Source organism: Leuresthes tenuis, unplaced genomic scaffold, assembly GCF_036924035.1.
Source record: "Leuresthes tenuis unplaced genomic scaffold, fLeuTen1.0.hap1 SCAF_11, whole genome shotgun sequence".
Taxonomy (NCBI): Eukaryota; Metazoa; Chordata; class Actinopteri; order Atheriniformes; family Atherinopsidae; genus Leuresthes; species Leuresthes tenuis.
In genome coordinates, this window is record NW_027325365.1 from 7,286,758 (window position 1) to 7,313,227 (window position 26,470).

Below are 26,470 nucleotides of genomic sequence, written 5' to 3' on the forward strand. Positions count from 1 at the left end.
TGAGCTGCTGATTACATCACTGTTCTGTTCCACCATACACATGCGATCATCACTCTTCTGATAGCTAATCTCGCCCGTTTTTGGTTTCCTTCTACCAGTGTGTTTTTATTCCTGTTGCCTGTTTGATTTTACCTGTCAGGTTCCTGTATTTGAGTCCTCATTTTATCAGTCTTTATACTATGACAGACATAAACTTTCCAAAAAAGTGCAGTTTATTTTCTCCATCAACAGAAATTTAACCCAGCAGAAGAGTTTATGATTTGCCTACAGAGAAGACGTGCTTCCCAAACATGCAGGCTTAACTACTGGGAAATTCAATAGTCTTTTAAAAAATGGTTGAACCAACCTCAGTGTTGTTGTAATTCTGTCACTCTTTGTCTTCATGCATCCTCTTTGCATTAATCATTCCGTTTCACTTCATGGCTTTTTCTTTCTCCTGATCCATGGACCACACACACCATAACACACAAGCACAATCCCCTTCGTCCCTGCTCTGTCACTTGACAAAAGCCCAGAGATAAACTAAAGAGACTGCCATGTTGTACCCTGTTATGGGGCAGTTCTGTTCACTTGCTTTAAGTAAACAGTACTCATTAATCTTTGTAGCAACGGAGGTTACGTTGTATTTGCTCTGTAACTTTCTTTCTGCTTTGAAAGTTTTTTGTGATTTTCATGTGCTTCATTATTGTATTTTTTTAGTCACACCTAAAATCCAAAGTAAAACTGCTGACAAGAGCAAACACTGACACAACATTTGAATACATTCTGACAAAATACTGAGGGTTATGAGAGTATTAAATCTGGATTTCTTAGAACACATAAGATCAAATGTAAAAGTCACTAATTCCATATTCTGATGGAAGAGTCAAGAGATGTTGTACATACCAAATTTATGATGTTTTATGAACACTGCAGCCAGTTGTGACGTTATAGTGAGAAACACCATAAAACATTTTATTGCAAAACTTTTTATATTGCCATGGTGAGAATGTTACTTTACCAGCTCAGGAAAACTTGCACGTTCTAAAGTGATGCTTTTGCGGTATCCTGTGCGTTCACCACCAATGCAGCACGCTCGTGACAAATCATCAGTGTCTGACAAGGTTCCAGTGAGAAGAGCCATGACTTTCTCTCCTTTGATTCATTACTTTTTTACCTTCATTTTGATGTTTGGAAATTTGAATTTTTAATTTCTTTCATTTCTAGCTGAATGAAATGATTCTACTGTGGTCTTCAAATGTCTTGCCATAAACCACTTACTGAGGCAAGAGACCAAGTTTTCCTTTCATATTCCAACTCTAGAAGGTGCGGAAACCATGAGGGGGAAAGGGAAACTCTGTGCTCCGCACGATCAGTTTGTCTTCCCTTTGAACCTCCGTCTGACAGAGGAGGAGTTCTCTACAACAGCAGCACTCTGTTTCCTCTGTGGTCAACCAGCAGCTACTGGAACCTCATGCCATGCCGGGGCCAGTGCTTCAGTTTATATTTAAACAAGCAATGATTCCTTCCCACCACTTCCATGACATGGAAGGGGGGAAAAATAAGACCCAGTCTGTAATTCACAGGAAGAAATTTTAGAAAAAGCAAAAGGGCTGAGGCAAAGAGGTTGTTAAAACACAGAGGAGAAGGAGCCTGTTGAATAGAGCATGACGGGTGTTGAGTGGTGGGCGTTGTGGGTTAGAGGAGCAAACAAAACATACATCATTGTCTCTGTGTGCCAGGGTCTCAATCCAGAATTGAATTGCACTCCTTTGGCATGAAAGATCACTTTACCAGCTTTGTTTATTTTAATAGACTGCAGAGAGTTTTACACAGACAAGATTTAACACACTTGTGTGTGTCTAAAAACATCTTAAATCTATAACTTGAATGTGAAAAAGAGTTATTTTAAGAGAAGCTGTTGGGACAGCTAAAGTAAACCCGAGTGAAAGAAGAAGCAGGAGTCTTACCACTGGCTTGATGAAACTGAGGTCTGTTTTTACAGCAACCTCAATTGCAGTTTATTGTGTGTAGAGAGTGAAAAAAGAAATTTTTTTAACTTGCTTACTTAAAGTCCTCTTGTGCAAGGAAGTGGTTTGCAACTGCATGTGAAAGAGTAGATATTGTTTTTCAGAGTTCTCCCAAGATGCTATTTCAGAATTGTCATCACAACATAATTAGCTAAACCTGTCATTTTAGTTACCAAGAATAAGATCATGCGGTTGTGCGTTACAAGAACAAAGAGAGCTGAAAACTAGGTCTTCAAGGTTTTTTTTTCAAGGTACAGGGGATTCAGCTAAACAGGTCGTTGCATTTTGATTGTGTCTTAATGAATACAAAATTAACCTTTTTACTAAACAAGCACTTTTGCCACAGGAAGGCATGGAAATAGTGTCACACTAGGATTCTGTTTGTATTTAATAGTCACTTTGTTAGCTCATATAAAAACATTAAGAAACACACATATTTCAGATGATTGCTTTGAAGAGAGGATTCTACTCTCATCTTCATGAAGTATACAGAATAGATGCAAGTTAAGGTTTGATTTAAGTTGATATCATTTTTATACCTTGAGTCTTACTGCTGTCAAATTCGAGTTCTGTCTTGACTTAAAGATTTGGAATCACTAATTCAATGCATCTGTCCATACAATCGAAACCTTTCCTTTCTCTTGTCAGTGTCCAATCCTGGTAAAAATAGACAAGCAGTTTTGCACATGCCTCTGTTCTTCCTTTGGTTTTGTGCTGTCAGACGCCTAGATATAAATTATGATAAATGTACCAGGACCTGAACTGACCTGCCGGCTCAGTGGGTCAAGATACATCTGCCAACTCAACATGTAAGTCATTTCAGCATCCTGTTTTTGAATCTGAGCCAAGCCATTGTTGAATGTCATCCTACTCACCCTGTTTCAATGTCCTCTGTTTATCTAAAACTCGTGTGCACTTTTCTTGAATTCAACCTTTCCATTGTTCACGTTTAACACACCATCACATTCTCCTAATTCACTGCTTCTCGAAGTTATAGCAGTTAAATGTTTTCCTGTGTTCCAGAGTTTCTCAAATGGGACCTCTCATCTGCTCCTTGTAGCTTTATTCACACCATCTTGATGTGTCTCTGTAGAATTGCTTGGCTTTTCCATCTGAAGCTGAGCTTGCAGAGTGCTGCTAATTGGGGGAGTGTTGCACCATCTACATTCACAAGCTGTTAATATTTTCCAGTCCACGCTTTCTGCCACTGCCAAGGCTCACCTAATAAGTATCGCAACCTACCTCTGTTGTCTGGAAATGCAGCTCGGTTTCAGTGGTGCCACATGACCAGTCCTTTTCCCATAAATATTCCTTTCACATTTGTATCTGTTTATCTCAGTTGGTGCCAAATAAACCAAAAATATTCTCACGGGGTATGAAAGCAACCTCATTAATGTGAGTCAAATGTGTGGCATGAACACAGCTGTGTTTTTGCTGCCTGTGGTGCAGCCATGTCACATCACTGGTTTCTTATTTTCAAGTGTATGCCAAAGGGATTTCAGTTTGAGTATGTTAGATACGCTAGCGCTGTTAATAAATCTTATCTGTGCTTTCTGTATTATACCTTTCAAACATTGTGTATTTTAATTTATTTTTCATTTGCTTTATATTGAGCCCAGCTAAAAGTTTGATTTCTATTGTCATCTCAGTTTCTCCTGTTGGTAGTTAGCTTCCGCTACAGTACATTATCCACATAAAGCATGGTGATGTTGTCTGCAGGACTCCTGTATACATAAAGTACATGAAAATGTCTTCTAATTTCTCTAAATTTAGCTTCTAAAGAGTCTGATTTGTTGTAATCTTTTAAAATTGTCTTGAGCAATAGTTCTTCAGGCTTTTTGAAGTTCTATTAAAGTTTTTCTTTGGAAAACTGTTGCTTTTTAATTCATTTGCACTCCCATCTGACCATTTTCAGAGGAATGTGTTTTATAGTTAAGCCACCTAATACTGACCTATGAATCATTCATTTATAAAAAAAAACGTCCCCTAGCTCAAGAGATAAACCAGTGCTGAGGTATACTCACAAAAAGTAGACAGTAAATCAGTGGAAACAGGTCTTTTTAATCCTTCAGAGGATATCTATGTATGTCCATTTATGTTTGCAAAAAATATGCATTTATTTCCAGGCATTTTATACATAAATGAAAGCTGGCTCTAGACTTTTGCACAGGACTATATGCTGTACATCTTTATCTATATTAATAGAAAGTATCTTATAACAAATAATCCACAAATCATCACTATATTAACTACATTATATCTATCTAATTCTACCTTGTAAGTCATTATTTTCTATTTTTAAACATATCTACCTCTCCCAAAGCTTAAAGATGCAGCTCCCAAAAGCTCACATTTTCAATACATTACAGGGTTAGGGTTAGGGTTAGTGTCACAACTCTGAAAGGTTTAACAGATTAGCCCGTTTGGTTGTGGGAGAACCAGTAACCCAGTTATCAGTCTTCTGTGTGACTGCATGACATAGCCTGAGGAATACAGCGCCTCAAACAAATACTGCTGTCACCAGCCACAACTATAGGAACATTTTGGTGTGCAAGGTGAGCAGAGGAGATGACAAAGATGTAATCATTAATGACATCTTAATGAAATTATGTTATTAATTCACATTGGCCTCTCAACTTCAGAGCATATAGCATTTTGAATACATGAAGTACCATATTTGCCTCAATGGAGATATAATGATTGCTATTGTTTGTTTGTTTTTTCTTCATTTAGAGCTGAAAAAATTATTTTGATTTATAATCAAAGAAAATGTCATTCTAAAAAGAGTGAGATTAAATTTCAAATGATCTACACATATAGGAAAAATAACATTCTGCCGCCATACAGTTATATTAATAATATTATTAATGCTATTTATGCATTATTGTCATTATATTTCTATTTCATGTTTTGTGTTGCATTTATTGTCTGTACCAGCATCTGAAGTAGCCGATTCAGGCAGTCCCTGAAACCATGACGTTTTACACCACAGTCCTTTGACTACACACATTATTTGTGGCCAAACAACTCTTTTAATTGACTTTAATTCACTTTGGACAACATTATTCCAAAAGGCTCATTTGTGACCGGAAGATCCTGTGAGGAATGTTGGGATTCTTTGAGTCTGCTTTTAGGTTGAATTTAGGCTACAAGTCCTTAACTAGTTTGGCAGTAATTTCATATTGGTACCACTCTTACAGAATTGTTTTTACATTAGAAGCATTTATTTTATATGATTAGGGGATTGTTTTAAACAGACCAACTGGCAGACAAACCTTGGCAGACTAATACCATCTGCAAACATTTTTTTTTATTAGTTTTAGTACCATTTGACCTTTCGTTGCCCCAATGCAACTTTTTCTTGTTGTTGTCATTGATTTGAAAATGAGGTAATATATTTCATGAAATATTAAAATCTCTCTCTTTCAACATTTTACATGTTTTTTGTGTGCTATTGTGAATGGAATTTAAGTTTAGGCAGTTTGCAAATCATTGCAATGTGTTTTTGGATCTTCCACAAAATCCCAACTTTCTTTAAAGTTGGGTTGTACTGATGTTAATGTAACGTGTATCATTTACCGTATAAATTACCCTTCTGCTCTGTCTCCCTCATGACTTGATTTTTCTACAGAGTGTATCAGAGCCGGAAGTCCCGGCAGTTTTCCCTCCATCCATGCAGGGTATTGAGGAGTTATCAGAAGTTGTTGCAGGACTTAGCACGGTGGAGGATGTCATGAAGTATCTGGAACCAGAACGATGGCAGTTGGATATGGAAGAGTTGTACAAACCTACATGGCATGTGCTGGGGAAATCCTTCATCCACAACAAGAAGGCTAGAGGTAGGCCATTTTATTTTAGTTAAACACAAAGGTTAGAAAATCTAAATGGGAATTTCCAATTTAGTACAAACCAATAAATAAAACATTAACACCGGAATTGATACTGTGAAAAGTTTAGATGTTTAGATATGTGATGATTGAAATTATTGTGTCTTTAAGGAGGAGCTGATCTCAATCTACTGAGGGAAGAGGTTCGACTGTATAGCTGCACTCCGCGTAACTTCTCTGTGTCATTACGTGAAGAGCTGAGGAGAACAGATGCCATTTTCTGGCCAAGCTGCCTCCTTGTAAAACGTTGTGGTGGAAATTGTGCCTGCTGCTCTCACCACTGCTACGACTGCCAGTGTGTTCCTGCCAGGGTCACAAAGAAATACCACGAGGTAATCATCACTTTGGAATGATGAAATGCCTGTAATAATCAGCTTTTGGGATCTGGACTCTGAATGACATGAACAACACACTTAACTTCCCACCCAGTTTAAACACAGACTGCAAAACCTGGAGTAAAAACCTAATCTAATGACTGATGTCCACAGACACTGTTTTCCTACTTTTCCTGTGCGCGTGTGCTGCTGCAAACAAAAATAACCGCATAAGGTAATAGGGTCTAAAAGTAATTTTGTGAAACTATCGCAAAAGGAATGTTTATCATGTTTAACAACTGGCAAAGTCTGCACTTGGAGGTCAAGCTGTAGAGACCAGTTAAACTTTAGTACCAACCAGTACTATTTTGAAGGAATTTTGTGGGTAAACACCAGCTTTGGTTTCAGTCACTGTTTGGTAGAGATTTTAGGGTTAGGAAAACACCATGGCTTGGGTTTTTTTTTTTTTTTAAAAGAAAAGGGATTTTTGAAAAATGGCACAAAAATGGTACAGTAATGAAAGAAAAAAAATACAGAAGTTGTACTCATTTGCATTATACATTAATTTAGTTTTTTGTTTTGCAACCATCTCATGCACTGGACTGAGACAGGGCTCTAATAATATGTGTTGTCCTAACTATGTTCTATATTAAAATAAGTAAATTATTTATGAATAAGAAAATAATATTTAGAATAATTACAAATTTATATATAATGGCAGCGTTACTCTATTTAATTTACAGTTTACATTGCAACACATATCAGATGTCTGGTTTTACTTGATTTAAAATGACTTCTACATCTACATCAATAGATTTTGAAAGTATTTTGGCAGAGAACCAACCGAAACTAAAAGCAGAGTAAGAGGCCAGTCTATTAACTTAATGTACAACATTTCCAAAAAAGATTTTCGAAAATACACTCACATTAGAACATGTGATCAGTTGAACTGCTATTACATTCAAGCTACTGTACTTCACCTGTGAGGCAGAGAAGGTAACAATTAGATTATAACTTGTGTTTCAGTCTCTGATAGATTACAGAACACAAATTAACATGACACTTTTTATGTCATATATATTATATATATATGTGTATATATATATATATATATATATACATATATATATATATATATCCCTTTAGTTGTGAAACATTAAAGTTAGTATGTAGAGTATGCAAATAGGTTTCAGCTGAGGAAGAAATTATCATATGATAAATACACATTTCACAATGACAAACAAGAGAGCTTTTCAGTAATAACTTACCAATACCACCAACAACGTTAAGTTGGCATGGCTCTTCTTTGATCTCTATCCAGCTGCAAACGCCACTCTGATTTTTAAATCTTGTCCTGATTTTCACTCATGCCCTTTATCCCTTTTCCCCCACTTTCTCAGAGAGCTTTGTCTCGCTTTCACTGTATCTGCCAAAAATAGTTTTTTATTTATACTTTATTTACTATGTGTGTGTTGATGCCTGGTTGTTGGTGTGACTGTAAAGCAAAAACAGTGTGATGCCAAGCTGGAAACCAAACACGTGAACTTTGGTTTTCTGCCCCGAGCACTCAACAGTTTAAGGTTCTGGAATGTGTTTCAACAAAGTCAGCATACTTCAAAACAAGTCAGAAGTGCACACTTTTGAGGTTCACAGAGTCCTCTATCGTTGCTTTAAACTGCTAGAGACTCCCATTTCGGACAGTTTCACAAAATGCCAGCAGACTGTATATGTAGTGACATTTAGTTACTTATACACAAATAAAAATGAACTCTAATGTATCAGTGAGTCTCTCTAAATATAGTATGTATAAATATACTGCCTCAGATAGAAATGTAATGCCACTCACCCACATGGCTTGAAAACTTAGAAAGCTAAAACTGTTTAGCTTGGGAACCAGACGAATATGAAAGTTCTTATTTAATTTGCTTTGGCTTAATGTTTCTGACCCTTCTCCTGCTCAAAAAAGATTTTCACTGAATTAAGCCAGCCAATAACAACAGTTTATCAAATGTCAGGTGGTGAAGCACAGTTGAGACATGTCGCTCAACTGATTCACACGTTTTATTGGTTAGCTGACGTTACTTAGTGTCCAGAGGCATTTTGCCTGTTACTGTTGATATTACCCTTGCAAAATGAAAAATGAATTGAGAGGTTTCAGAATTCTTGTCTTTTATTTGTCTGACAACACCATACTAATAAATGTAAGCATCTGTCCAGCAATTATCTGCTATGCCGAAACCCTTTGAAACCACTTGATTGTGGTTAAAACAATGCCTCTATGCAAATCAGTGGACAAACCTACATTACATTTCTAAACTGAACTTTTTTTTGGTCTAGCAGTTGACTCATGCATGGTCCTTTTTCAACAGGTTCTACTGTTGAAACATCGAATGGGTGGGCGAGGTCTGCAGAAGACCATGACTGATGTGCCCTTGGAGCACCATGAAGAGTGTGCCTGTGTGTGTAAAGATGACTGGGACTGACCTCAAACATGCGTAATAGCTGCGAATAGAGGCACACAGGATGCTAGAGATGAACCTCTGCTGCTGTTCTGTATCTCATCCACTTCCACTGGGGGCTAACTAGATTCTCCCTTTATCCTGTTGTCCTTTCACTAATTGGATGAAGCAGAACAGACTGGAATCTAATAAATCTTCTGAATGGATGTGGCCGCTGTGGAATACTAATAGTGTGCTCTGAGTACATTTTAGAGAGACAAAAATTCACTGGAGCAGATGCGGACTATTACCTATGAGCTCTGAATTTTATTTTCTTAGCTCCTTGGAGACATGAACCTTGAGACATTTTTGCCTCCTCTTCCTAATTTTTTTATCTTTTTTTAAAGTTCAGTCGATGTGAGTGTATAGGAGCATGGAAAATGAGAGCTCCTTTGTTCAAGTTTTTATGCCTATAAGTGAGCTGGTTCTAGCTGCCTTTCTCCCTCAACTCCTCTTTTATTACCATTAAGGCAAAGAAAGTGTTTTTTTCTGAATAGTTTTCCTTTGCGCTCCCCGTTTTTGTGGCAGATTTAATCATTAGCAGAATGCAGCTGCATGAGACTGTGTTTTGTGTAAATATTTTATTTACATTTCTACATTTCTGTGTTACTATGCTTTTTTTTCACCAGAGATCATCAACAACAAGAAGTTGCACATGATGAATTAGTTATCTGTTGTTATAAAAAGTCTCCATTTGATCCATCTCTGCAATACCAAATCTGCTTGCTTCGGGAATGCCTAGTGTCAGGCTATTTTTGCAACATGTTCATATTTATTTGTTAATTGAAAGGGAGTATAGGTCCAACAAGCTTTGTTTGCTACTTGTGTCTCTGTACATTAGTATTAGCCTGTATTCTCCATTGTAAGCTATTTTTTCATTGCCATTTCATCATGAATGTTTCTAATTTTCTGTACACCAAATTTATTTATCTCTACTTTTGCAACAGCTATTTGTGTATTTTGTAGTACTGAACATCAAAAATAAATTTTTCCATTTCTAACTGATTTTCAAACTGAAATACTCGGGATAGGTGAACACAAAACAAAAACAAGGGAGACGACATTTGTTAGCACAGTGTTTTATGCACTTCATTATAACACAAAGTGTTCATAATCCATATCCCCTCTGAACTGTGGCTTCTTCCTCAGTGGAGCAGGGACCCCAGGTTGGGAACCACTGGCAAAATTAACATTCAAATTCTTTGCCCACATAAAATTATAGAAAATAGTAGAAGCAAATGTTGAGTTGCTAAGACCCCAATTTCAAAAAAGTTTGAACTCTTTGTAAAATGTAGATAGAAACATAATGGAATGATTTACAAACATTTTGAACCAATGTTTTTTCCACAATAGAAGAAAAAACATACGTATCAAATATTAAAAAAGAAACATTTTACTATTTCATCAAAGAATATTAGCTAATTTTGGATTTGATGGCAGCAATGTGTCTCAAAAAAGTTAGGAAAGGTCCAAATTTACCACTATGTAGCACCCCCTCCTCTGTAAAGAACATTCTGCAAACTTCTGGGAACTGCAGATATCCCGTGTTGGACCTTTGAGAGAGGAATGTACCCTAACCTTGCCCCAAGAAGAACTGTCTAGATGGGAGCATATATTGCTCTAAAACTTGTATATACCTTTCAGTATTGATGGTGTCTTTACAGACGTGTAAGTTGCCAGTCCACTGGCACTAATCCACACAATACAACCAGAGACACTCTGCCTCTTTTTTATACTTAATAATGTTTTTGACCTGTGGCCAATAAACCAAATTAGTTGCAACATGCTTATCCAGCTGTTACTTTTTAGTAACACTTAGCTTTCCAGCCTTTTATTGCCCACTTCCCTACCTTTTTGAGACATGCTGCTGCCTTGCTACTGCTTATCATAAAATAGTAAAATTTCGGATTTTCACTTTTCACATTTTGTTTACTTTGTATGTTCAGTTGTGACTTAAAAAATGTTTTATTGGATTTGCAAATAATTGCATTTAGTTTTTTATTCACATTTCCCACACTGTCCCAGCTTTGTAGAATTATAACCTTTTAATGACGGTTGCAAGGTTGCATATATATCCAGCATATTCAGCTAATTAAAAAGTCAAGTATGATGAGAAATATTGCAGAAATGGTTTGACTCAAGAGCTCAGGCATCATTCTTCTTCGAATTGCTAAATCATGACTAAATTATTTTTACATTTATTATAATACCTTTATCATCTTTGTCATTTAGTTCTTTTTTCAAAGAAGGTCATACCCTTTTCTGATGCCAAAAACAGAATATTTGGTTTTATACACACTAATTAGCAATTAGTGTTGTGCTGAAATATAATCTCCTGATAAATACAACCCTGTTTTAGCCCATTTCATTCAGTAGCACCTTTAAGTAAAACATTTTTTAGACAGACATGTTTAAAACATTATTATATCACGTAGCAATGAATTGTGACACAACTTTGGAAGGTAGTCCCACTGTATGTACATAAAAACATGATCTTGAAGGTTTATATGCAGGTTCCCTTGATTCATAAGACAGAATCAATTTTATAAGTTTACAAATTTACAATACAAAGTGTGGGTGCATACATAAACCCCCAGCCAAAATTCAACACAGCATTATGTCAGCTTCACATTCTTGATTGTGATGTACAATAAAGTATCATATATATATAGAGTAGAATAATAATCCATTAATATAGCTGTTTAACACTTACACACTCTCCAAGTCTGTGGTAATCATTCACTATCTTTGCCAAATGACACTCTGGGCCTCAGGGGAAAAAAGAATACCATTATCCTAATAAAACTACCTCTCATTGACAAATGCATTAAAACATTGAGTTTATTAATCATGACTCAAACCAACTTTTGCAGCATTTGTTTCATAGTTTGATAATGGATATTCTAGCATAGCGCTCGTAAACTATTGCATTGAATCTCTTCTCAGTTTTCATTTTTGTCTCTTTATCATTCGAACTGTGCATGGGTGTGTTACTTTATATGCATTTTCTGACATCCCAGCACTTAACACCTCTTTCTTGAGACTCAATTGTTATTTATTCCACAAGCACCTTATCAGACAACGAGCTGTTGTTCATACACCCTTTGGCCATAAGGTCACCCAGGAGGAGGTTCGCATTTGTCCATCTCACACTGCTGTCCTGGCCAATTATTCAGATCTAACGTGCACTCTGGCAAGCATCTGTGGTGATGCCAGATGCTACTGCATAAGTCCACAGGCTCCCGGTGGGGTTTTTGTAATATTAAACAGGCTGCCTTTCTTGGTCGGAACAGTGTTGCTTTGCAGGCAAAACCTCATTTCACTGGCACAAGATTTGACACAGCATGGGCAGTTGGTCTGGCTGTTGATGTGTTTGTGGACGTGTGAGTGTGTGTGGGGATGTTTACCACTGTAATCGAGCTCCAGACACTTCCAGTCTTTCTCATGCTCCCCCACTGCCTGCTATTCTGTGGAACCAAACAAGCCTCAGACAATACTGCGGAATTATGGTGACATTTGTGTCTATTGTTTCTAAAAGTGCACCATTTTAACTTGCTTAGAAATATAGTCACAGAGTACCCTACACATGACACAAAATTGGATGAATAGATGTAAAAGCTTTTAATTTTGTTCTGACCAAAAGCTGAAGCACATTCTTTTTGCCTCCTCCACAAATGACTCATCTTTAAAACACAACACACTCAACTCCTGCGTTGCTGATCAAAACTACTCTTTTTTTCAAATGAAACCAACCAAAGTCTGACCTTCCCAATCAATAGCTGCAGCACCTCCATACAAATAATTGTAAGGAAGTGATAAATTCAACTGTCCACAGTGTACCTGCCTCTCGCCCAATGGCAGCTGGAATGGGCTCCAGCCCCCTGCGGCCCTAAATTGGATTTAGTGGAAATAGGTGGATGGATGATAAATTCATTCCCTAATGCAGTGTTTCATGGAGGGGAAGTTTGTCCCTGACATTTGTCTGTCATTGGAGAGTGTGGCTATTGTGTGATAGTCATGATTTGAGGACAAATATGAAAAATGTTTTAGAATTACTGTTGAATTTTTGCACTGTACTATATTGTATCTACTGACCCTGGATAATAGGTTTGTTATGCAACTCAAAGAGACACAACGCTAAGAACCTGTTCCTCCTATCAGCTGGGATTGTCACAACATACAGAGAACAACAGTTGCACCAACCAAAATGCCCAAGTACCAGGTGATACTGTGACAAATTAAAGAAAAGGTGCACTGATAATCCAAATATAGAGCTAAAAATACAGTTAACAGGTGGTTTACAATACGATTTGTGATATAAAAAGATCATTCAGTCGCTTTGAACAATTTGTGTTACAAAGCAAATCTAAAAACAGTCAAATCTAATTATATTTAAAGGGGTTAAATGCCATCATTCTTTTGATTGATTTAAGCATGAATGTTGATACATATTTGTTCCAGATTAATAAAAGTAAACACATAGTGGTGTTTCAGCAATGTTCAAAGTAGCTTTACTCTATGAGCCTGAGAACAGCTGCTTTTAGTTTTGCCTACTCCCTCTGAGGAGGTCGCTGTGTTTTCCTTCATCAAGTAAATTGTCTTGCTCAAGAAACATGCTCTTAACACTCTATTGAGTATTCCCCTCTGTTTTTCAGATATGTTGTGTGTATTTAATACTGTAAAGGTAGTTTTAAAAAAATGACTAATGTGGGTTTGGGCCCTAAGACAATGTTAAGTAGCATTTTTAGTAAAGTAGAGCAAAAGTTTGCAGCTCTAGTAAAACGGGTGAACCAGCGAAGTATTTGTGAGTTAGATGAGCTAAAATTGGAAGTAAAATTAGATGCACAGAAATGTCATCTTATTTTGTACAGTTGCATATATATTGTTTATTTAGTAACCTAGTTAAGTAACCATATCCCTGTCATGATTATTAGTCCTCTTACTTTTAAGCTACCCTGATTCTCATTACCCATATGAACACATCCAGTTTAAAAAAGTCCATTGATGATTTAGGAAGAGTTGTATAGATAATAGTCAACCCCTGAGATGTTATTTTGCTTCTTGGCCAGGATGATGCACCACAACTATTTAGTTGGGCTTAAGTAAAGCTTATGGTTAAAATCCAGCTTTACACAACCACATGTGGGAAAAATACATTCTTAAGAATACAATGTGTTGAGTCCACAGCGACAACCATGAGGTTTTCCGTGAGGATTTAAGATAGAAATTACACAAATGAATCATGCTGTCATCTCTTAGGACGGGTCATTCTCATGATGAAAGGGACATTTCAGAATCAATAATCAATAGTTAAGCATTTTTATTTAATCATTTATTTTGGAAGTGTAAAGGAGAAGTTTGAGATGTACAGTTCTTCACTTTATGGCAGATAGTAACATGAAAAGACTGATACCAGTCTATTTAAGAAAAAGTGAGGATTGTGAAATTACAGCCATGAATTGGTAATAATGGTTACAACAGCAAAATGTAAAAACTTTCATTGTAAAAATACAAGCGTAGCTGTTTCAAACAAGAGTCAAATTTATTTTATTTATCTATAAGTATGTGTTTGTTTCTGTTTAGTTTAAGTTAGTTTGGTTTGTGTATATTTTTCAGCTTAACAATATCAATGAATCAATATCAATTAATCAACTCAATTGACATGAATCAATTCACTGATATTGTTGACATATAGCGGTAGTTTCATTCATGCGAGGAAGAAAGAAGAAATAGCCTAGCTACTGCTGTCTATATCCATAAGTACAGTATCCATGTGCCTATTACTTTACATTTACATCTGTCACAACAATCAGGTATTGTGGATATAATACCTGAAATAATAATTACTGAATATTTTATTTAAATAATTACTGAAATAAAATAATTCAAAACTACAGTATTACTACCAGCCTATTTGTTGCAAAATATTTGATTTCAGAATATTACCACAATCCAACGGAGACTTTCTAAGATTTGATAAGTAAATGTTTTAATCCTGTAATATTTTCCTTCTGGTCATATCGTTTCATTCACAAAAGAACTGTCTGCAGCCTTTGAGCTGGCAGATGACTATGACTTTCAGCATGCAGCCTGGGAATCAATCTCATCCTGAGGTGATTTATAACTGTGCTGGATCTTTGAGCAGCGACTGATGAGGAAAATATGGCAGCCCCATCCAGATGACATCTCCAGCATCCCAAATTGGTTGTAATGGAAAGGCCAAATTGACGGGTGCATGTTATGTTTTGATAATTACAGGCTTTTAAGGTGGCGGTTTTCAGAAAGCTGGCTGTTGGTAAGGGGCTCACTTTAGTGTAGTACTAATCATGGATCAGGAAATCATATACAAAGTAGCTCAGAAGCGGTGAGCTGTATTTAATATATATGTTAGTTTGAGTCAGTTGACAGATGTCTCCAATTTCAGCTTTCATTTCCTCATTATGTCCAGTGTTTTACCACTCCTCCTTACCACACCAAGATGAAAGGTTTAGACATTTACCCTGATCCTTTAAACACATTATGTGTAAAACATAAATAAATTATATTAGCATACAGTTTATAACAGTTCCACCAAAAACCACAAACGTGCAATATATGAATATACAATCAGACTGTCTCATTTATAAATCCTAAACCACGAAATGTACATGGTATGACCATTGTATGATGAACCAAGATGCCACTTCCTCTTCCTCAGGTTTCATCTCCCTTTGAAACAGTATCTGGCTGCTGACAGAGATCCCTAACTTACGTCCAAGCAACTCTTAGCCAGTCTGTTCATGTCACAAACACACAAGACATGGTGACAGTGTTTAGCTGCAGTCATGGTCAAGGGTGATGAGACCCGACAAGGGTTCCAAAGCTAATGTTTTTACAAACATCCAACATTGCTGACAGTCACTGGGGGACTACATCACTGATTCCAGTGTGTTTTATTTCTAACCCTGAAGGTACACTTTGTTAATCTCTGTTGAGCTTGTTGATATTCTGAAGGGCAAAAAAAGTATGAGATGCATTTTCAGATATTGGCAGATTTGCATTTTTCCATTTTTTTCTCTCTGAGTAATACAAAAGATGTTTGGGCTCCGAGCCAGTTTGCATAGGATTTGTTAAGATGAACACAAATTTACCAATGCAGGTCACACTCTTGGGAAACCATGAATAAAAGGATTATGTTCCTTCATCATAACTGAAAATGAGTAAAGGCTAAGCCTGTAACAAGTTTCATTGCACTTGTTCATCACATGACTTATAGCTAATAGAAACAATCTGTGTTAGACAATCCACAAGTGGTTGTGAGATAAGTATAAATCACCAATAAATTGAAAGGTTTTTTGACAGCTGACAATTTTAAACAAATGTGCCATTTCAAATGTCTTAGTTATATTATAAATGCCTTCTCAGCTGCATGTCTTACTGTGACACCTATGAAATAGAGCTTTTATAATTAGCTGTTACTGTTTGTCTTTGGAAAAGGTCTATCCTCTCTAGATGTGAGTGTATAAATCCTTGAAAAACATGCATTTTAAGCTTGAGATATCATGGCAGGTGAATGATATGTTCTAGCCACATAGGTGACAGATGTGTGCTTCATTTTCCAAAATGAGGTAAAGGTCACAATCTCCCAGACATCTGTAGGTAATCATTTACAGGGAGCATCACCGGGCTGCCGGGGGATTTGGATCCTCACTGCAATGATGCAGACAGATATCCATCAAGACCGTCGTTTACACATTTACTCTGTTAATGTGCCGGAAAGTCCTTCTCGTTTGTTTGTAAACCTAAAAATTATTAAAACGGGTGTGAATTGTTTTTATCTATGCACTTTGTCATCTATTTATACAGATGTGGCTAAAAGGGTTGAATATTCTACTATAACGTAATATTTGACATATGAATATGATAAATAATGTCGCTGACACTCTTTCACCGTTTTCTTTTCTTTTTCTTTTTAGCTATTGGCAATGAGAGTTGATAATTATCATAAGTTGAATACCAGATTCATCATTAAACAGCACACTTTTGGCTTTTAAATAACTCATCAAATATCAAATGTTTCCTCTGTTTTCAGACAGAATTAATACATACAGTCAGCATCAGTTAAATTACTATTATTGTGATTGATTCAAATCAATTTCTTGGCAGTTGGTCAAATAGGTTGCATACACTATATATAGCACAGAATGTCCCAGTTTCACAGTCAAGGTAAAAGATTGTATAATCACTACATTAGTACCTTACTGTGTCCCTTACACAGTACACAGATTATGTTTTGATTTAACAACATGTCACATGAAAGCTGCCTTACAGAAAACTGCAGCATAGAGTTATCTTTCCATCTCACAGTTTTCAATCGTGGATTGACTGATACTTCTAAATACTGGATTGGTGGACATGGGTATAGTTTGAATTACACATTTTAAGGTGATTCCACTATTCCACTGTAGTATGCTTCTTCTCATTTGAATATTGAAGGTATTGATGAACTTCACTAATAGAGTGTAACTGCCTGTTATGATCTATAGGGAGGGAAATGGACCTCACTCCTGCTCCATGTCAGGTTTTTGATTACCAGTGCTTTGCAATCCTTCAGATTTGTTTATATCTCTGCATAAATATGACCCAAAACATTCAAGTCTTAAAAGATGGTAAACACTGTAAAATTATCCAAGCTTATGAGCAGTGTAGTTTCAGAGTAGGAGTGGGTACCCATTGGTGTTTATTTCCACCATAAAAGTTGACATTGTGACAGAATTAGAAAGCTAATGAGAGAGATAGAAGCTAATCAGAGGGAGAGCGTGAAAAAATAAGGATTTCACAAGGGAGTCAATCCACTGTTTCCAAGATTCAAATCCTGCAACTAATTCTGCTGCCAATCTTTTGGCCTCCTAATTTGTCACTAATTCATATGGGGGTGTTTGCATCAGCAACAGATAATGTTGCAAGTGATGCGTGACGGTACCACTCCCGAAGGACACCCTGTGCATCTCTCTGAGATTATATTGCCTTTGGAAAAAACAGCACTATTAAACACCTGGTGAATGAGAATGTGTTCACATGACTGGGTTGCCTCTGCTCTTCAAAAGAACACTGATGTCTGTTTACTTACGATCACACTGACAGTCTAGTTGGCTAATGGGGAATTGTTTAATGGATGGATGACATTTTGGTTTGAATGAGAAATGTTTTGTTTGGAAACTCAGCATTTCACTGTTTTGCTTATTTAATTTGTGAAACAGCGGTGATAAAATCATGGTATATGCTTGTTTTACTGCGTCTGAGCCACCACAGCGTACCATCATTGATGGTACAATAGGCTATAAATTGTACCAACAAACTATAAAGTGAGGATATCTGTATCTGAAGTGAATCTAAAAAAAAGGTATTATGCAGTACAGTGACAGCTCCAAATACACAAGTGATTATATGATGGAAGAGTAAAAGAAGAATGAATTTAATGTTTTGGAATTGCGTTTTTTCAGTGAACAGATGACAAGGTATAAAATGAATAGATTTTAACTATCTGAGATCTTCTCTCAGGATGGTGTAAAAATCAGTTTTAGGTTTTGTTAATATAAAGATATATAAAGTTCTGAAGAGTTATAAAACTTTCAAGCACCACTATAATTTCTGAAGGTGTTTTGTTCCTTCATTAAAAGGAAACTGCTTTAAAAATTGTAAGTACTGCAGACCACTTCTAACATCAATGCAAACACAGATTCTTATCAGATAAACACATAGGAGGGGAAAGGAAAAGACCGATATCAGGAAGAAAATCTTTAATTACCCAGCCGAAAAGAGATTCGTAAAACTTTTAGAAAGGTTCTCAGCATGAAAAATGCCCTAACCCAATTTGTTTGGAATGACAAAGCACAAGAAAAGGTTTTGACATGTAACATTAAGGGGAACTGTTTCTAATTGTGCATATCCTTATTAAATCGTGGCATTGAAACAAACAGAAGAGATCCACAAAGATATTCAGTTCTTCAGAATCCTTCTCTGTAAGAAAGTTTGTTTCAGAGAAGAGATTCAAAACAAATAAAAGCTTGTGTGAAAGTCCAGGGTTACGTTTCTTTGCAACTTTAAAGAGTTAAAAGACTGAACTTAGCAGGCACGGGAGACTTTGATTATCAATGTATTATTTTCTTTTCTGCAAGCCTGGACTTGCCCCATCGCCTCGCTTTGAGTCACATGCACAAATGGGCTGAGTCGAACAGTTTACATATCCTGTTTTCTTTCTTGACACTGTTTGAAATGAGGGTCACAAACCACATGTGAGGCAAAACACAGGTCTCAGTCAGCAGTCCACTAAATGTCCCATTCATGTTGAGGCCCTGCTGAGCCAGTTCTTAAAAATCTACTCGACTGATGTGGTCACTGGCAAAAAAATACAACCACTGGGATCAGTTCATGCACTGGTAACGAAGGTGCACAAATTTAGGAAACCAGCCTTGGCTGATGGCATGGGGCGTCTTCTTTCCAGCAAACTTTCAGTCATTGAGCTTCTGGAAAACCTCAACAGAACATCACTCATAATTATACAAGGCACAGGAGAACACCCAACCTCAGTACATCAAGTGAAGCTTTACTTGAAATCAGACAGACACACTACACAAACTATTATAAGCAGCCCTTAAACACTCTGTTTCATTTAATAAGACATATACTACGGCAGAGTTTTATACTACAGCAGCTTTTCTCAGCTTCTTTCTTCTAAACAATATGAACACATATTTCAAATAAGCCCTGAGTGAAGCTAGAGTAAACTTTCCCATCACATAACCTGATAAACACAGACCAGCCGGTCTCCTTTTAAGGAAGGAAGTACATTGTTTGAATATACCACCATTTCTGAAACAAAATGTTGGGCAACAACAGATGCCAACTGTCTGTCTGTGCTGCCAATCCCTTAAACTAACTCAATCTATTTCTAGTTTTTACAGTTTGTGTTTTACACTACATTTTTATATATACATGCTCATATTTTTCATACTCAATTTATGTTCTGCGGCACTACTTTTCTCCACCAATGCCCAGACTGTTCCTCAGGAAAATTAGTGACTTTAATCACCAGCTGTGTACCTTTCTACAGTTGTTGGTGGGAAATGGTTTACAGAAATTGCATATGTTGGTACACACCTAAGAACTGGGACAGAAGCTCACTTGCCTCACTGTTCCTTTATGTTAATTTATTGTTATAATACTCATGTAAAAAGATCTTTAAAAATATACGGTTGACAACTTTTTCTGAAAGGTATGTCATTTTGTTCATCCACACCACATGTAAAACAAGTAATGCTCATATTTAATCTGAGAAGTGGTCTTTGGAAGTATTTTGGATGTTACACCATAAGTGGTATAGTAATGAATGAAGGCAGTTTGTTGACTTTGTTCAAAGCAGATGTCTTGATCATCATCAACAAATATACAAACTCACCTGCCATCCACCAAAGTGAGACAATGAAGACACTTCATACTAGTGTGTTAAGGTCACAGAAGATACTTTGCCACAGCTCGTAAAAATGCCATCATGGACAATATAGCAAGATTGATATGCAAAGATTCGTGGCTCATCAGTGTTGTTTCAGGAGAGAGGTTTATGGAACTTATGATGGAACTGGAGCCCCTATATTCTTGACATTTATATCCTGCATAGTGATGAGCTGAGAGCAACCCACACAGCTCATCATGTCACAGAAAGCATCAGCAGCCCACTGGATGAATTGCATGTTTATTTCAAAATTGTTCAATTTTGAATTTTGGAACCTTGACCTTAGATTAATTTACAGGAAAATGATTATGACTATGGAAGATCTGGTCCTTATGCTAGACCATAGTTGTGCAATCAGAAAATGCTACTTTATTTCTACTTCTATACACCGCATGTTTCTCGAAAGCACATTTTAAAATACAGAAATAATCTGTAGATGAAACAGAAAATTGTTTCCACAGTTCATCTAACAATTTTCATAATGATTGCACTATGTTTTTGTCAGTAATGTGCTGCAGCTGTGACGGTTACTCAGTACAGAAGATAATTTTAGCAAATTGATTATATCTTTTGTTGCAGGTCAATTTCTCACTGTCCCTTCAAAGCTTGTTTCCACCTGTTGTGTTCTCATTTGCATTTAGAACTTCAAGACATGTCATAATACAGTAATCTTTGATCTAAGAATGACAAAACACTCACCTCAGTCTAAAAGTTGCGTTGCTCCTTTTTCCCTTGAGACTATCTGGCACTCAGCACTCTGCATGTTTTTTTGCATTATAACTGAACCAAAGTTTTCCAATAAAAAATGTCTTTGAAGTTTGTCTCAGATAAGATCAAACACTCTGTAAAGCTGTTCCAGAATTATTAAATACAGAAAGTATTCTTTTAAAAAAAAAAAGAATATCCACCAGCTCTTCAGTTTAAACGGCATCAAAGGCTTCTGCCTTCCTGAGGTACTGGTTTAAATAAGTCTGGGCAGTACATGAGGGCTTGTGCTTCTGCAATTAACCATCACTGTCTGACTGAAGACATTTGTTTTTTACATGTAAAGTTTTAAAGCAAGAGTTTTTAATTCATATCAAAATTCTCCACTCTACCTCGTGTTGCTCAGGGGGTTAAGTGGCTGTCTGCCAGTGGTTTAATCCCTGGCTTACCCAGTTCACATACCAAAGTGTCTTTGGAAAAGACACTGAAACCCACATTGCCTCTGATGAGGCCATGTGTCATTGTATGATAAAGAAAAAGCACTGCATAGGCTATGAAAAACTGTATAGACAAACAAGGGCTATATAAATGTGAGTGTGCATGTAGAATTAGGGCTGTTATGCACCAAATTTATGAAGAGAACCAGCAGCAACATAAGGCTCCCTGGTATGTCTCCTCATGTTACCAGCTTCTGAACCAACAAAATAGCTCTTATACATACCATGATCGTGCCATCCAACTGCTGGACAGGATGTAAAATCTGCACAAGAGGGGTGTCACGTTGAGTGGGTGTGTGTGGTGAAGGATGCAGATGCAGATATTTCCAACAGAAACACTTGATTTATTTCTAAAGTAAAACCTCACAACACGGCGGAGCCGCAATACACAAATCTAAACTATGGGGAAAAAACTTGGCAAAACAAAAACCTGACTATGACTAAACAAAAAGACAGGGGCCCAAACCTGACCGGACATGAGTAGCCGTGACATGGCATGGATGACAGTGAGGATCTGGCCATGGAACATGGAAAAACCTGGAGACTAAATACTGAGGGGAGGTGATGGGTGAGTGAGTGCAGCTGAGACAAAACATAGGTGATGTGGGTGAAGCTGATGCAGTGCAGAAGAAACATGGCAAAACTAAAGACTAAACCAGGAAACATGACAAGGGGAAATCTACTGGTGTTGTTGGTAACTTTAATATAATTAAATTGCAGCATATCTACCTGGGATAACTTGTCACACTGGTTTCAGTTTTTGACCAATGGATCAAAACTTTGTCAGATGTTATCTTCACATTGCTCCCCCACCCCTGCCTCAATTGTTGCTGGATCAACATGATACCGGTCTGTGTAGACTGTGTATAAGGGGAGGTTTAAGCAGTGAACGATCCTATAATAGATCAACTGAACAAAACATTGTAAAAAATCAAACTCTACGCCATTGTTTATGCAAAACAAATGTTTGACTTATGTTTTTATATATCTCAGACATTTGCTTTATTGTCCATCGTCACTGCTAACACACAATGTAACAACAGCCAACAACAACCAGGTCTGATACATCTTCTTTTTGCATCAGTGTCTTTTGAAAATTCAAAGGAAACATGGGGATTTGAAGTTAATCTGCCACTGATAAGTCTCTGAGCTGGCAAAGAAGGTAGCGCCAGAGGCACTATAGACTGTGTGTACAGGTAACCCAGAATCACCAAAAACACAGATCTAACTAATGTCAGCTTGAAGTGCTGAGACACCTCTGTTTGACATGTTCGAATTAACAGCAGCAGATTAACACCAGTAATTGGCACAACACATATAGTTGTGCACAACTGATTTGTTCAAAGGCCACCACGATATGGTTTCGGACTAACAAGCAGATGCTTTTATCCAAAGCAACTTACAAATGAAGATATAACATTACAGCTAACATCAAAGCTAACAATAAGCTACATGGAAGGAAACCACTAGTCAGACTCTGTCAGAGGTGACAGTGTAGAGATAGAGTGCAGGAAAAGAGGGAAGTACAGAAAGAGAAAGTGCAGTAGAAGGGGGTAGGGAAGTACAGGGTAAGTGCGAGGATAGGAGATACTCTCTGAAGAGGTGGCCCTTCAAGAGTTTCTTGAAGATAGACAGTTCTTGTTGCATTTGTTAGGTCATTCCACCATCGTCGAACGGCACATGAATAGAGTCTGGATTGTCCTGAGCGTGGTGTAGGCACTGCTAGACGACAATCCTTTGACTACCAGAGTGACCAAGTTGTGACATAAACCTTTGCAAGAGCATTCAAGTAGATGGGAGCCGTTCCATTAAGCACTTTGTAGGCTAACATCAGTGACTTGAATTTGATGTGGATTTTTGCAATCTCACTCCAAGCCTTGGGACTTTGCAGCCTTTTCAAAGGTTTTCTCTGTTCAAATGTTAGTATATTAAATACGAATTACATTGCACATGTATTAAAATTGCTCATATGCCAAATTTGTCTGCTGCGATGCTTAAAAAATACTTATATAGTATTTTCTATTGTTAATATCCCTTGCGTATATCATAGTGCTCTCATAGCTTTCTCTTTTGATTCCTATTTGCTTGCTGTACTGTATTTTGCTGCTGTAACAATGTAAATTGTCCACTGTGGGACTTATAAAGGTTTATCGTATCTTGTTTTAACTTACCTTAGGAATGTCAGTTAGAAAAGAAAAACTGTATTTCAAAGAATATGAAATACATTTAATATTGAAATACATTTAAAATTAATACATTTAATATTTTTTAAACAATTGTTAAAAAAAATCGGTGGGTCTTCTTGTGAGTGTGTTTGTTCATCACCAATATCACAGTGTATAAAAATATGCATTCTTCCTCTTGGATGATGCTGTAATATATCCCCACCTTGTTACTTGATATTTTTGGTGGCTTCTTGTGTTGTCTTTGCCGGCATATACAGCAATTCAACAATTTCACGTGTATGACATGCATGTGCAGAGACGTAGATCTGTTTTTACAAAAGTGATATTTCATCCAGCACCTTTGCTTCACAGCAAGAGGGTTTCTGGTTCGAATCCCAACTTGGGGCTTTCTCTGTGGAGTTTGCATGTTCTCCCTGTGTATGCATGGGTTCTCTCTGGGTATTCCAGCTTCCTCCCATCATCCAAAAACCTATTTGTCAGGGTAATTGGTGACTTTTACTTGACCCTAGCAGTGAGTATGGGTTTAGGTGGTTGCTTATCTCGTTTGTCTCTGTGTGGCCCTGTGATGGACTGGCGACCTGTCCAGGGTGTACCCTGCCTCTCATCCAATGGTAGCTGAGATATGCTCCAGCCCCCCACAACCTCAAGCTGGATTAAGCGGGTATAGAAAATGGATGGATGTTAGATTCCACAACTGTAGGTGAAGCCAAAAACCAAAAACATGTCAGACTCTCAAGTGCAACTTTAAGCAATGTTTTGGCCCGGGATTTATACAAACTCTTCAAAGAACAAGTAGTGACTTCACTATACTTTGAGTTACTTTCTTTTTTATCTAAATTGCACGCTTTACTTGCACAGCAGCACATGAAGTTGACAGGGCATAGAGACAGTTTTCATCTGAAAGCTCTGTGTGCCAAGAAACTGCAGCTTAAATGAGGCTGTTTTTATTGGCTCCTCAGTGCTTGGCTCATGCTGAGTTTAGCTCAACCAAGCATAGTCTATAGTGTTGAGTAGCTTGTGAGGTCCTGATTCGGCTTTCAACTTTGGTAGTGAATAAGGCACTTTGCAATTATTCTACCCACAAAACAGTCATTTATATATCAACTAACTGATAAAGCTTCACCTCCAGATGTGTTTGGGGTCTTTACAACCATTCATGATGCATGAGGTTTCAGTATACCCATGATCCCTAGTAATAGATGTACTTAATATAACTGTGGCAAAAGTAATGGGAGTTTTCCTTTAAGAACATCTGAGCTCAGCTACCTCATTTAGAACTTACTACATCTGTGGTAGGAGTCTGAATTTAATGAGGAAATAACTTCAGGATAAGGTCATTCAGATCCTGTTTTATGCGTAAAATAGGTGATGCTGCGCAGCAGTAGAGCAGATTAAAGAAAAATCACACTGTCAGTACTGGGTCTGATAATTAATGTTACCATCTGGCTTTTAGGTCATGGCAGATGCTAGTGACACACAACTGCTCATCAATATAACCATGTGATTCATATGACAAACTTCATGGAAATTTGATCAAAACCAGTGATCATAAAGCATGGCATGTAAATTTCAGTGAGCTCAGTGATGGGTTTGCATGGAGGATAAGATGGGTATTTTAATGTTGTAAAATGTGTTAATTAAGCAAAGCTGAAATTGAGAGAAAGGAGAGCTCCCTCATCAGCAGAGGCCTGTGGAGAGAGAGATGAGCAACATATCAAAGATTTATAACGTAGGAGCATCTTATCCAGTATTGGTAAAAAGCATTAATTATGAAACTATCAGACACTAAACTAAAGTTAACTGCAGAGGTCATCACGTTTGTAAAGATAAAGGCTGATGAAGTCTCAGATGGTACAAAACAACTGCAATCAAAGAATTTTACAGTATTAAGGCTGTTTACTGAACAATGTTTGTATAGAAGGTATTTATTAATTATCACTGGTTTTTAATCATGTCACCATGATTGTTCACTGAATCATGCCACAGAAAAGGATGAGGGGACTCCACGACAAAGCAAGACTTGTGGTTATAACTCTTATAACTCTTGGTTTTAAATGTCAAATGTGGAAACCTACTATAAGGAAATCATTAAACAAACAGAAAGTAAGGATAAGCTACACTGACTTCTTTGATAGGACTTCACTTAAGTTTCAGAAGGAGAAAATGTGACACAAAGTTCTCAAAGTTCTTAGATGCTCCTTAAATTAGATTGTTGGGCCATGATTTATCTTTTGTGAGGAAAAGTGTTAGTTTTCAGTCATTCAAGGCCATTTAACACATTCATCTTGTGGCAACTGAACATGTTGGTGTTATGTGACATTTGTAACATTGTGGGACGTACATCTGAGCAATGTAAAATCTTTGTATCACTAGATATCATCCTGGAGAGAAACTGAAAATCTCAGTGGAGATTTTCTGAGTAATCACACACAATATGTAAAACTTAAATGCACAATTTTTTTCTTATAGGTCCGCATTACTGTATACGGACTACTACTACATTAATATTGAGTGTTTATCTGTCTGATATTTAATTTAAAAACCTTAAATAAACTACACCAATTCTAAGGTGATGCCCACAGTCATCATTAGCCCCAGAGATAAGGGAGGCTTGGCATCTATTATGTAGCAAACGTCTTTATTGTTTAACCATAAAATTCAAAAGAAAACCCTGTATGTAGCGACAACAACACACACATGACAGACTGATGACAGAGCAGAGTAATTATAAAAATGAACTCTGTAGGAGGAAGTGAACAAACGTTGGTGGTCTGTCACTGTTGGCACAGACTGAGTGTTTCCACTGGAGATGCCAAATGGTCACAGGTTCTGCCAAGGCTGAGACAGATCAAGGCGATGAGCCGTGGTATTCCCACATCTCTG

At 37.0% G+C, this 26,470-nt stretch overlaps 1 protein-coding gene across 1 annotated transcript in view; it reads left to right on the plus strand.

The window, feature by feature from the left end:
- pdgfc (platelet derived growth factor c) overlaps positions 1 to 9,709 on the plus strand; it is a 45,990-nt gene extending 36,281 nt beyond the window's left edge. The window contains exons 4-6 of the mRNA XM_072395244.1: positions 5,641 to 5,848; positions 6,008 to 6,228; positions 8,580 to 9,709. Coding sequence (XP_072251345.1) covers positions 5,641 to 5,848; positions 6,008 to 6,228; positions 8,580 to 8,693 — 543 coding nt within the window. The 3' untranslated portion in view covers positions 8,694 to 9,709. The remainder of the gene's footprint in view (positions 1 to 5,640; positions 5,849 to 6,007; positions 6,229 to 8,579) is intronic.
- Positions 9,710 to 26,470: the final 16,761 nt, after the last annotated feature.